The 13,421-nt window shown below is 39.8% G+C and overlaps 1 protein-coding gene across 4 annotated transcripts in view; it reads left to right on the top strand.

Moving 5' to 3' along the window:
- The window catches only part of MET (MET proto-oncogene, receptor tyrosine kinase), a 105,277-nt gene extending 96,352 nt beyond the window's left edge, over nt 1-8,925 (top strand). For all 4 annotated transcript variants that reach the window (XM_045564000.1, XM_045564001.1, XM_045563999.1 and 1 more), the window contains 2 exons: nt 6,105-6,241; nt 6,353-8,925. In XM_045564000.1, coding sequence (XP_045419956.1) covers nt 6,105-6,241; nt 6,353-6,563 — 348 coding nt within the window. In that variant the 3' untranslated portion in view covers nt 6,564-8,925. The remainder of the gene's footprint in view (nt 1-6,104; nt 6,242-6,352) is intronic.
- Nucleotides 8,926-13,421: the final 4,496 nt, after the last annotated feature.

Here is a 13,421-nt window from a genome sequence, read left to right as displayed (position 1 = left end):
ATTTACTAAACATTATTGACTATATACACTTAACAATTGGTGAATTTTATGATCTATAAATTATACTCAGCAAAGCTGTTTTTAAAAAAGAGATGAAATTTTAGATGTTCAAGGCAAGAGTTGGGATTCTGAGCTTTTTCGACAGACGCATACACACACCCCCCACTCCACCTCCTCCCTGACAAACACGAACAGCACAGGGACTAGTGTTTCTCACATGGTATCCGTCACTCAAGTACTTGACTGCAAATTTACATAGGCCTCTGCAGCTAGCACAGTGCTATTTCTCTCTCCTCGTTGAAAGACACTGTATTGTATGTACTACATAAAGGCTAAACCTGGATAATCCATACACAATGCAGCTTTGGAATATGGTTACTGATTGCATGGATAAATTTGCACAAAGTTTCACTTCCAGGACAGCACAATCTTTTGGGTGTTGACAGGGAATATTTCCAAAAGCATGTAATGTGCTGTGCGTGTGTGTGTTGAAACCTACAAGCAATGACTTGCCTGCTTGTAGATCAGGTTCTCTTTCTAGCAAATGCCCAAATGGAGTTTGACTAAAGTCTGCATACTCTTTAAGTCCATTCAAACAAAACTGGCATGTTACTACACTTGAAATTACTCATAGCTCGTATTGTACAGTGTTGCACACTTTGTACAAGTTCTTTGATTAAAGTCTATGTTGACTTCTCTATTGTTCAGTCCAACTGGCTTTTCTCAGCCCTCATCCTGCCTCGTCCTTCCGAGGCATTCAAGATGGTAGACCACTCCTTTCCTCTTGAAATTTCCTCTTTCCTTGGTTTCTGGGACACTGCACCGTCTGGTTTTCCTCCTGCTTCTCGGTTGTGTTTTCTTTATCTGTGGTGGCTTCTCTTCCTTCTCTCGCCGCCTAGATGTAGGTATCCCCCAGAACTTTTGTCTTCAAGGGTCATTGTCCCTCAACAATTGCAACTACTCCAATCAACAGTTTCCTTTGATCCTGTCTACCTGTATGTCATCATCAGCATCACAAATTTTCCATTTTCAAAATCAAATTCTTTCCTGCCAAACTGGCAATTCCTCACTTCCTGATTTCTATTAACGGCATCACCATTGTGTGATTTATCTGCTCCTCACCTTTTCTAGTGTACAGTTCTTCAAGTTTTGACAAGTGCACGCAGTTGTGTAACCACCACCACCACGATCAGGACATAAAACAGTTGCATCATCCCAGAAAATTTCCTTATGCCCCTCTGTAGTCAGCCTCCACCCTACCCCCAAGACCTGGAAATCACAGACGTGTTTTCTTTCTCTATAGTTTTACATTTTCTAGAATATCATATAAATGGAATCATACAGTCAGTAGCCTCTTGAGTCTGTTTCCTGTTACTTACCATGATGCATTTGAGAACCATCCATGTTGTTGTATCAGTAGGGTCATTGTGTCTGTAGTTTATTCCTCTTTTTGTTGTGGTAAAAAAAAACGCATAAAATTTACCATCTTAACCATTTTGTAAGTGTACAGTACAGTAGTGTTAACCAGATAAACATTGTTGTGCAATAAATCTTCAGAACTTTTTCACTGTGGCAAAACTCAAACTCTGTATCCATTGAATAACAACTCTCCTTTCCCCTTCCCCCAGCCCCTGGTAACCACCATTCTACTTTGTAAGAATTTGACTACTTTAGATGCCTCATATAAGTGGAATCATGCAGTGTTTGTCTTTTTGTGGCTGGGCTTATTTCACATAGCTTGATGTCCTCAAGGTTCATCCATGTTGTAGCATATGATAAGATTTCCTCCTTTTTAGGGCTGAATACTATTCCATTTTTTAATATACCACATTTTCTTTATCTATTCATCTGTTGATAGATGCTTAGGTTTCTTCCACCTCTTGGCTATTATGAATAGTGCTGCTACGGACATGGGTGTGAAAATTTCTCTTTGAGATCCTGTTTTCAGTTCGTTTCGATATATTCCCAGAAGTGGGATTGCTGGATCGTGTAGTAATTCTAAATTCAATTTTTTTAGGAACTCCCCAAAAAACTGCATAGCTGAGTTTTCCATAGCAGTTTATTCCTTTAATTACTGAGTAGCATTTCATTGTACAGATGTACCACATTTTATTTATCCATTCTGCAGTTGAAGGACATTTGGTTTCTTTAAAGTTTCAGACAATTACTTATACCTAATTATAACTGCTGTGACATTTGCTTAACGGTTTTTGTATCAAGATAATTTTTATTTCTTTTGGGTAAATACCTAGGAGTAATACTACTGGGTTATAAGTGTATGTTCAACTTCATGAGAACTGCCAGCTATTTTCCAAAGTGGCTGTATCATTTTATATTCCTACAACAGTCTATTAGAGTTCAAGTTGTTTAGCATCCTCGTCAGCATTTGGCATTGTCAGTTTTTTAGTTTTTAGCCATTCTAATTGGTTATGGTGGTGCCTCATCTTCTCTTTAATCTGTATTTCCCTAATGACTAATGACATTGAGCATCTTTATATGTGCTTGTTTGCCATCCTTACGTTGCCTTTAGTGAAGTGTCTACTCAGATCTTTTGCCTGTTTTTTTTTTCTGTCACTGTTTATAGCTTATAATCGTCTCTCACATGTAATAACTGCTTTGATCTTCACCTTTGGTAAAGTCTGGCCAGAGCTTCCTCAGATGCTGGTGCTCAGCTGTTCAAACTAGCTGGACCAATGCCACACAGTAAGCGTGAATGACAGAGCTCTCCTGCGTTGAAACTGAAACTGACCTGGTTCCACCTCTCCTAACGCACGCACATTGCACACCTCCCTCCCCTCTCACCTGGCACACGCGTGCGCACACACACACCAGCTTCTCTCTTCTTGCTCAGCTCCCTAGCTTCATTCTCCTCCTCCATGGTACCCTCCCCAACCCTCCTGCCACTCTGTGCTGCTGTAGGGGGAGTTGGGATGCAGACAGTATAGTGCTTTTCCTGGAAACTGCCTCCCTCTCACCTCCCCATCCCACTGTTACCGGTGGTTAATGTGAACACCTCAGTTCTAGTCTCCTCACTATCAAAGAATGAAAGCAGCGAGGGACACAAAAGTTTACATCAGCCAGCAAAGAAGTTTATTAGCAAGCAACAGTACACTCCTAAGAGGGTAGGAGTGGACACACATTTAAACGAACAGTGGCCCCAGGGTTTCTGTGTCATCCCGTTTTCTCCCATCTGGCCTCTCCTTTTTTGTGACGTTGTCTCTTCTCCTTTTTCCCTGACTATGGGGGATGTTGTCTCCTCCCTGCCATTGGGTGGGAGAATTTTTACCTTATGTGGTTAGGCCCGGATGTGTGGTGGTATCCAAAGCCCATGGGGGAGGGGGGGACAAACTGCAATGTCCTATAATGTGTCCCGTGTTGTTCCTATTATGTTTCTTGTGACACTGCAATTATCTTTATCTTGTTATTGTTATAGTATGTTCTCTTACTCTGCATCCTGTTTGTTTACACTGTTTTTGCATCTTCTCTACTTATGTCTCACTTTCCTATCTACCCTAACATTCTGTGACACTTGCAGTCACCTTTATCTTGTTGTTGTTATAGAATGTTCTGTTACTCAGCATCTCCTTTGTTCCCATTGTTTGTTTTGTCCTTGTTTTGTTCATGTCTTACTTTCCTCCAGTGCTTCTGTGATAATTATTGCCCAAGCTCTATAATTCCTCAGAAATTTATCCATCTCTGCTGCCTTTTTTGTGACTATGTCTCCAGACAAATCTATATATATAGCCTAGGCTATCAGGGAAATTTGACCACAAAACTAATCAGCCTCTCAAAACTTTGGTTTCCTCGTCCTTAAAACAAAACCAATTACATTACAGAGTTGTAGCCAACTGCAATACATTATAAGGTTTAAATAAGATAATTTTTTTTTAAGGACATAACACCTGTGCATGAATCGTTATATGACAGACAACTCTCCTCCACCACCCTAATTCCAAAGAAAAGCCCACTAGGCTTCCGTGTTGCCAGTCTGCAGTAGCACCCCTCACCTTTTCCTATTCAGAAACCTCCTCACTGGCGTCCATATTGTGGGCCAGCTTCTCCTTTTCGTCTTAAGCATAGTATTTACAGATGCCGTCTCCCAGAGCACAACTCAGTCATGTCCCATCGATTTTAGTTTAACCCACTTTCAACATTGAAAAACCTCTCAAGTCTACGGCATACCACTCTGAACATGCCCATCTCATCTGATCTCAGAAGCTAAGCAGGGTCAGGCCTGGTTAGTACTTGGATGAGAGTTAAAAACCTCCCAAGCACAGAGCCATTTCCACCTTCTCTATCCCTAATCCCTTCACCTGCTCAACACGTCAAGCAGCGTGACCTATTATTCTCACCATTCAATAAAAACATGTGTACTCTTATGCCTGGGCCCACTCCCCCCACCTGGAACTCTCTCCCTGCCCTCAGATTGCATGTAGCTATAAAACCTATTTTCCTTGTTCCTTAAGACCCGCTTTGCTGTCACTCTCTTCGGGAAGCCTTTCTCAGTACCCCACTGTTACCTGACTCTTCACAACCCTTGTGCCCCTTTGATATTATTGTTCTATATTAGTTATTATCTTACTATCCCGTGTGACACTTATCTACACGATACTTTTAACCCTGTTCCTTCAGCCCTGGGACCTATTCCGTAACTTGGACAGTAACCTACGTGTACATGATCAAGGGTCAGCAGATGCTTGTTAAATTGATTTAAATTTTAACGCAAATTCTGAAACCTAAAGGTTAACCCAGTGATATTGTCAGAAGTGACTCTTAAGATTTCCAGGCTTTTAAAACTTCCATTCCAAAAGGCTGAGTTAGACAGCAAAGTTATGTAGCTGCCACCTGGAAAGTGGTTTGTGTTTTCTATTTGGATCAAGGCAGTCTGTGGCCTTCAAAGGCTCTTGCACTTGGGCAAAGACAAAGAGTCATTATTGGAAATTCGTATCAGCAACTACAGTATCTACCCAGTTTCTTGCTTTCAGTCATAGTGTTCAAAGGCTGCTTCATTCTCCTTCTTGCTGAATATGACAAGCTACACTTGCCTCTCAGTTTTATCTTTTCCTAGTCCACCTGTCTGGTCTGGATCCTCCTTCTCCTCTAAGCTTTTTTTCTTTAGGGCCTCATTTCTTCCCACTGCGCTTTCTAGCTGGGAGTAGCCTGGAAGTGTTACTAAGCAAGCACTGCCTTCCTGGGTTCTCTGCACAGGGGTGACTTACTCATCGAGACTTACTCTCCTTGTGTTGTTCTTGCCTGGGCACACATCCAGGGGGAGATTACACATATGACCTGAACTATTCTGGGTAGATTGGTTTAAATCAAGAAATTGCATAGTTGCTGAAGTTCAGTAGAACAACCAAGACCCAAAGGTCAAGAACTCCTAAATGTTTACCCCAGTGTGGATTCAGATGTATTGGGGAATTTTTAGCAAGTCATATAACCTTTCTGTGTCCCTGTGATCTTCCTATAAAGTACTGATGCAGCTCTTTTATGTGAATCTCATACTATAACACTTTCAAATTATAGTTTTATTGAAATTAATTTTTAATAGATTTGCTGCCTAGGAGTTTTATTATTTCTGATTTTTAATGTGGTGTGGATTTTTACCTATACTGATTTGGACCTTCCCTTTTACCATTGACATTTAGATATGATCACATTTCTTGAAGAGTATTTATATTCATTTTGAAATCCCACAATTTAAATTCTGAATGGCTTCCTTTATCTTGCCTCATTTACTAATAATGTAAAATTATAATGCAACTATTGGAAGAGAGAAGGATAGAAACATGTTAGTGCTTTGACCCTACAAAAGAGAACTTGGAAAATGTTCTCTGCTCACTACCATTGAAATCTTAATCATGTAGACTTCAGATATTCTTCTTGAAAACTTTACATTCACTTGTAATCTAAACCTTATCTGATTCTGGTTCAAACAGGTCATGAAATATACAGCTTAATAATTGCCTTTAAGGAAATTTTTGCCCCAAACAGCAATAGTATTGAATATGTTAAGCCAGGCTTAGTTATGAATACCTACCGACTTTCCTATTTGTGCGGTCACACTTCTCTCACCTGGACTCTCTTTTTCCTTGTTTTACTAGTGGTCCTTTGGCGTGCTCCTCTGGGAGCTGATGACAAGAGGAGCCCCACCTTATCCCGACGTGAACACCTTTGATATAACCGTTTACTTGTTGCAAGGCAGAAGGCTCCTACAACCCGAGTACTGCCCAGACCCCTTGTAAGTAGGAATTGCAACAGGATCTCCTTCCTGTACCTCTTATGTTCTTTACTTTTACAGAAATGCTTGTCTCCAAGGGGTCTCTCACGGCATTTCTTTCTTTCTGAACAGGTATGAAGTGATGCTAAAATGCTGGCACCCTAAAGCCGAAATGCGCCCATCCTTTTCCGAACTGGTCTCCAGGATCTCAGCAATCTTCTCTACTTTCATCGGGGAACACTACGTCCACGTGAATGCTACTTATGTGAATGTGAAATGCGTTGCTCCGTATCCCTCTCTGCTGTCATCACAAGATAACATCAATGGCGAGGGGGACACATGATGGATGGATACCCCACAAGCCCCTTCCTGGGGGACACCATAGCACTAGTCCAAACAGCAGTCCACAATTTGTCCAATAGCTTTTTCACTGCCTGGCCTTTGAAAGGTCATCAATATTTGTTGCTTTTGCCAAAATTGCACTATTGCAGGACTTTGCATGTTATTTAAATTGTTGGAATCTAAGGAGTTTCTCATCTGACAAAGCATCAGAACCAGAGGCTTGGTCCCATGGGCCAGGGACTCAACAGCAACTCTGCAGCTGTGATGACACTCCTGTCACATCGGAGTCCAAAACCTGAATTCTGGGTTGAAATTTTTAAAAAGCAGGGTCCTACTTGAAGTCATATGAGGAACTGAGGCAATGGATTTTAAGAGCTTCTAGATCACAGAAAATTCAGAAGAAATGGTGATGTCCAGGACAGACATGGCAGCCCCAGGACCAGGCCACTCGTGTAGAATTCCAGTGTTTCAAAAAACTCTTATGCATTGTATGGTCACTAACATTTTTTGTTACTGATGTTGTCATTCACCCATTAGGTAAACATTCCCTTTAAAATTTTTGTATGAACATTCCTTTTGTTGAAAGAATACCCATAGGCATTGCAGTCAAAGTTTCAAAATAGCATGACACAAAATGTGTTTGTAAATGAACAGGCATATTTACGTATTGTACATAAACCACATTAAGAAGATTTTCATGAAATAGCTTAGTCACAATGAAACATTTAGCTGTCATTTAAAAATCAACTGTTTGAGAACGATACTGCTCTGATCTAATGAATGTGGAGATGTAGGAGTTTTGTCTGTATTTTTTTTTAATGACGACTCTGAAAATAAAACCAGTCATTTGTGATGACAAATGTTTTTAAAGGTAACTTAGCATGTTTTTAAAGCAGAATACATTTTACTAAAAGTTCATTGATTCCAATCACAGCTCATAAGTAGAGCAAAGAAAGGGTCAATGGATTGGCAATATTAGCCTTTTTCTCAGGTGACAGCTTCCACCTCACAAACAACTGGAGACAAATCTTGGGGAATCCCATTTTGCATTAGGACAGCAGTCCCCAACCTTTTTGGCACCAGGGAGGGGATTCATGGAAGACAATTTTTCCGCGGTTTGCAGGCGGGGGCGGAGCTCAGGCGGTGATGCAAGTGGCTGTAAATATGTAAATACAGATGAAGCTTCCTTCGCTTCACTCGCCCATAGCTCACCTCCTGCTCCGTGTGCCCCCTCCCAGTCCCTAAGTTTCATGGAAGACAATTTTTCCATGGACTGGGGCAAGGGGGCGGGGCTCAGGCAGTGACGTAACACCCGGTTCCTAACAGGCCACGGACTGGTACCAGACCACAGTGCCCGCAGGGGGTTGGGGACTGCAGCATTAGGACGTGTTTTGTTTTAAGCAAAACATATTTTAGAAACAAACAAAAAAGAGCAAATTTGAAAATTCTGGCTATTTCACCTGGATGAATAGCTACTCTGGGCAGGCCTTTTGTGATGGTTTTTTTTTTGTGGAATTTTGTGCTTACTACTGTATAGTGCATGTGGCGTAGGTTACTCTAACTGGTTTTGTCGATGTAAACATTTAAAGTATTATATTTTTATAAAAATGTTTATTTTTAATGCTGTAAGAGAAATTTTGTTAGGCCACAAAAAACACTGCACTGTGAACATTTCAGAAAAGGTATGTCAGACGCAGATTAATAACAGCATGACTTTAAATGGGTGTAAATAGTGATAAGAAATGCACTGGCTGCCAGTACACCCCACCCTCATTACATCACCAGGACTTGAAGCCAAGGGTTAACACAGCAAGCTACACAGAGAGCATGTCACACTGAAACCCAATAGTTGAGTTTGGCTGTTGTTGCAGGAAAATGATCACAACCCAAAGCTTTTTTGACAATGGTGGGACTTGCCAAGAGACACAAGGAATTGAATTGCAGAAATATTTCAGTTCAACCATTACTATTTCATAAATGTAAAAAATAATACTAATTTACGGAGTATTGTAAATGGTGATGACAAAAAAAAAAAATCTGCTCTGTGGAAAGAAATAACTATCTCTACTGAGATCAAGAGGATGAATGCATCAAGATCAGAAAGAGCTTGTGGAAACAACCCATCAACAGGACTGCACACCTGTATATACATGTTTGAAAACACTGCAATGTGAAAGTCAGGTTTGCTATTTATAAACTTGTCCTTAGGTTAATGTGTCAGGACAGATTGCGAGAGTAAGTGATTCTTCTAAGAATTAGATACTTGTCACTGCCTATACCTGCAGTTAAGCTGAATGGTACTTTGTATGTTAATAGTCGTTGTTCTGATAAATCATACAATTAAAGTGATGTAACATCTTGTATACTGAGAGTTGGTTATTACTAGTCATGCTTGATTGTTTACTCCATTTACATAATGACAGAGGAAGCTCAAGATTGATTTCGAAAACCTGGCTGCATTGAATTCATCCATAGAGGAGAGTTTAGTCAAGTTAATGCACAGGCGGTAGCTAAAAGAACTTGCATCCCTCAATCTCAGGGAGTCTCTGTCTTTCTAAGGGTGGTTTGCTCTGAGTTGCTGATGTACCTGTATTTTTCTGACAGTCTTCCAATGGCTAGAGCACCTGGTTCCCACTTTGGCATGGTATTCCTCTCCATCAAGGTGTGTCCTTAGACTAAAACAGGACAAAGGAGACACAGCCCCATGGTTGGAACAGAGATTCCTAGGTTGGCGTTGGAGAGAGAGAGACCTTCCTGCCCCCTCAAAACTACTCTTTCCATCTACACAGGTGCTCACCCTTCAGGAACCCCCAGTTACCAGAGAAACTATTTTCAGGTTATATCCATGTATATGCTTGTAATGGGAAAGGAATTCAAAGGTGATACTCTAGTTATCCAAGAATTGTGTGGTGCTTTGGGGAAATCTAATTTTTAAAAGACCCAAGTTTGAAACAGTGCTTACAAAATACCATGGGGGCTGAGTCTTTATTGGGAGATAATTCAACTCCTGTACACAGCCAAACCCTCTCCCAGCCAAAAGATGCATTCCCATAGGAAGTTCAAGGACAAGTGCCTGTCATGTTTATATCCCTAATCTTTGGCACTTAGTTGATTCTCAAATAATTGCTGAACTGAAACAGCATTTTCTTATCCTGAATCACTTTAAATCACCGTGGACACAGTTACTGCTTTCTGTAGGTCCCACGATGGAGAACAATGATATGAAGGGGACAGACCTTTCTGGGGAAAGGGAAATAAAAAGGTATCCCTTTGCAAAGTTTTGCTTGATACTCTGAATTTTTAATTACCACGGGATTTTTCACTTCACAGTGTTGCCATCAATTATATTTTTGCCGTCTCTGACCTAAACAGAGGATTCCATCCTTGAAATATGGGGAAGAGATAGAAAACCTGTGCAAGTACCTCAAATGTTTTAATGCTGACATCTCGCCTTGTTAATCTACCCAATTTGGTTCAGGAAACAAGTTAGCGTCCTATAAAAGAAATTGACTAGTATTTTATTTAACTCAACAAATATTTATTGAGCACCCATGTATGACAGGCACTGTGCTAAGTAATGGGAATATAAAAATAAATGGTCCCTCTCACCCCAAGGAATGTCGTGAAATAGGTAGACACAATTGCATAATTAGTGAATATTAGAACTATGCATTTCTGAAATCTGTAAATTGTCATGAAGAGGCATCACAGTTTAAACATACAAAAAGTGTTGGCTCTTGGGCAACTAGACCAAGTCCTGACTCCAGTTGGGCAACATATCGAACCTCTCTAAAACTGTGTTCTCATCTGTCAAATAGGTTAACAAATAGGTTAACCCTGCTTACTTCACAAAGTTGTTTGAGGACTAAAAAAGGAATGTGCAAAGGCCCCTGGCACACCATAGTTGCTCAATAATCGAGATATTATCATTATCTTTAGGCTTGGACAATAAAAGCCCATGTAAAGGTAGCCTGTGGTTGGCTAAAAGGGAAACAAGGCCTGAAAGGGACGTTACAGGTATTTAAATCCTAATCCTTACCCATTCTTCACCTCACACACACTTTGTTTTTATCTCACCCTGAGCATGATAAGATAGTGAGGATGAGATGAGAAGGGTGACAAGACAGTGGCAAGACAGGGACACCTTTCCCCCATGGGCAGGATACCTCCGACCTTCCTTTCTATGAACTCTTTACTAGTCCTTTAATCACTTCTGCAATGACTGGTTTCCTGTTTTCTTTTTTAGCTTTTGGACCTAGAATACACCACAGAGGTGGAAAAGAACAATCCATCTAAATTAAGGGAATGTTCCGTGAAGGTGCAATGGTAGGAATCACAGTCCTCAGTACTGGTGTCTAGAGATTATTATTGTTCCTTATTTTGCTCAAACAGATGGTTAATGATTATTCAGGTTCAGGAAAAAGTAGACTACAGACAGTATTGTTTTAGTTGTATCCTGCGTGTTTAGAAGATAAGGAATACTTCATGAATCTTCTCGTCCACCTGGATAACTAGACACACATAGGTAGCTACACAAACACACATGATTCACTGTTGTGGCATTTTAGATAATTTCAGGACACAGAGAGGTATGCAGGCATTCTGCCCCAAAGAAAGAAATACTTATTGCTGTTTTTCCTTTTCATACCTGAGGTTTTTCTTCAGGACTATTTCAATTCCCTATCTATCAAAAAATTGGAAAGAATTTCAGTCATAAACTGGTGAAATATTTCAGTTGGTGAATTGAAGGTAATAAAACAGAGGCTTGCCCAAACTGTCCTTTGTTGTAAATTATACCAGAGGTCTAGATTACGTCAGCCAAAGATATTGATCACAACGCTGAGAGGTTTATAACTACTATTGACTTACCATGTGACCCTGGAGCAGAAATCTAGGAAAATTGCAAAAGCATATCTACAGAAATGAAAAGTCCATCATTAATAGAACTTAACTATCTTGTCATCCAACTAGTATTGTGTTGGCTTCACGGCACATTTTTAACAAATATTGGAAATAGAAAAAACTTCTATCTTCTCCCTTTCTCCATTGGATGTTTCTGAGCTAGTCTGATGAATGTGTTTTCCTTCTTATCAATAAACAGTATAGGTTTTTAAAAAAAGCTGATATGAGTTGGTTATTTGTCCATATAAAATTATCATCCAAACATTCAAATAGTTCCTAGTCCTTTATTATTATTATCATTATTATCTTAATAAAGGGCTATTTTCTCATATAGCCCAATTTAGAATAGGTCCTATTCTCCTGGCCAGTTAAATCCTACCTGGTCAAGCATTCTGAAAACTAGATACCATTACGGAAGCAACTCTGAGATGAAACAGCCCTATTTTGAATGCATAAACAGAAATTTCTAGTTTAAATTAACTAGTAATTGAACATTATTTTGAAGCACTGGACCCAGATTACAGTGAGAATTAATTTTTATCCCTTTCTTGAAAAGAAGCCCTTTGTCTTTACTCATTTGCTTTTCCACTGTCACGTGAGTACATTCTTTTCACCACATGAGTTCCAGGCTGGCAGAAACATCCCCTAATCCTTAGACCTCTCGGCTGGAACGACAAAAATGCATAAAATCTTACCAGGCCAAAAGAGATCAACTTTAAAAATCTTTGGCATCCAAACATGTCAGAACTGTTTTTCCCTGGCTCCCCAAACCATTTGTGTTCCTCATTTATGGTCCACGGGGTCTGTCACATCAGTTCCTATTTTTACTGGGCAGCCTGAAATTTTCAAGCACCATATTTCATTTACCTCTCTTGGTTGTTTATAATTTTCACAGCTGCTTTATGAGTTTTCTTCTCTCTGTCCCTAATTCTAAGCGTGTTAGGTGGTGGACGTGGACAGACCGCTCTCTGCCAGCCAAAGCTCTCACTTTGACGTTTGCCACTGTGTCCCTGTGACATCTGCTCTTTCCATTATACTCAAGCTGGGGCTTTCCTTCTGTAGAACTGGGAGGAAACAACCACCATACTCATCAGTGGCACAACTCTTGTAAACAAGAAATGCTGAATTCAGAGCCTTTGTGAAATCCTGCTCCAAGAGACCACATTTCTGAAGTCAGTTGCATGGTCCTTAGAGGTGATTTCCAAAGTCCCAGTAAAGAAAAATTACATAGAAACTCAAATATCCTATTGTGATATGGTGGCAAAGCTGTTTCTAATTTTTTGTTAAGCTGTGAGAATTAAACATAGAGAATTTAAATTAGCTTCAGTGGTCACCAAAGCACCTTTGAAAACACCTGATGAAGAAAGAATCAGCAAATCACTGTCAAAAAGACACTAAACAACATGTTTCAGAAATAAAATATCCAGTGTTAGAACTATATAGGTATGTTTTCTGAAAATGAATTTAACTGTTAAAAATAATAATGATAACAATAATGATCTCATCCCAGGACATGTCACAGGAATTAATGACTGCCTGAAAGCTAATGGGCTAAGGTAATGCTCTCAAGAATTAGTCTTGCTTAATGAAATGCTGTTGGTTTAGTAAACGAATGCTTAAAGTGACAGAAAGTAAAAAATCAGGTCTGCCACCATCCAGACTGGTTGATTGACGGAAAAAAAAAAGCTAATGCAAAAATGTGTCACGTGCTGCTCTTACTCATTTATTTTATTCATTTATGATTCAGAACATACATACCCTTTACCATTTTTTTCTTTCATACATCTGTCTTGTATTTTTACTCTGAGGATATGTTTACTTACAGATTGTTTTATTGACAGAGAATTAACCTGCTAATACTAATGCAGCTCCCTCTAGTGCAGGCATATTGAAGTTCCTAAAATTATGTTTACCTTGAATCGTTTTATTTTAAATGCCCTGATCTGAAGAAAACATA

This window comes from Lemur catta, chromosome 11, assembly GCF_020740605.2.
Source record: "Lemur catta isolate mLemCat1 chromosome 11, mLemCat1.pri, whole genome shotgun sequence".
NCBI lineage: Eukaryota > Metazoa > Chordata > Mammalia > Primates > Lemuridae > Lemur > Lemur catta.
This window is presented reverse-complemented; position numbering and strand designations above follow the sequence as displayed.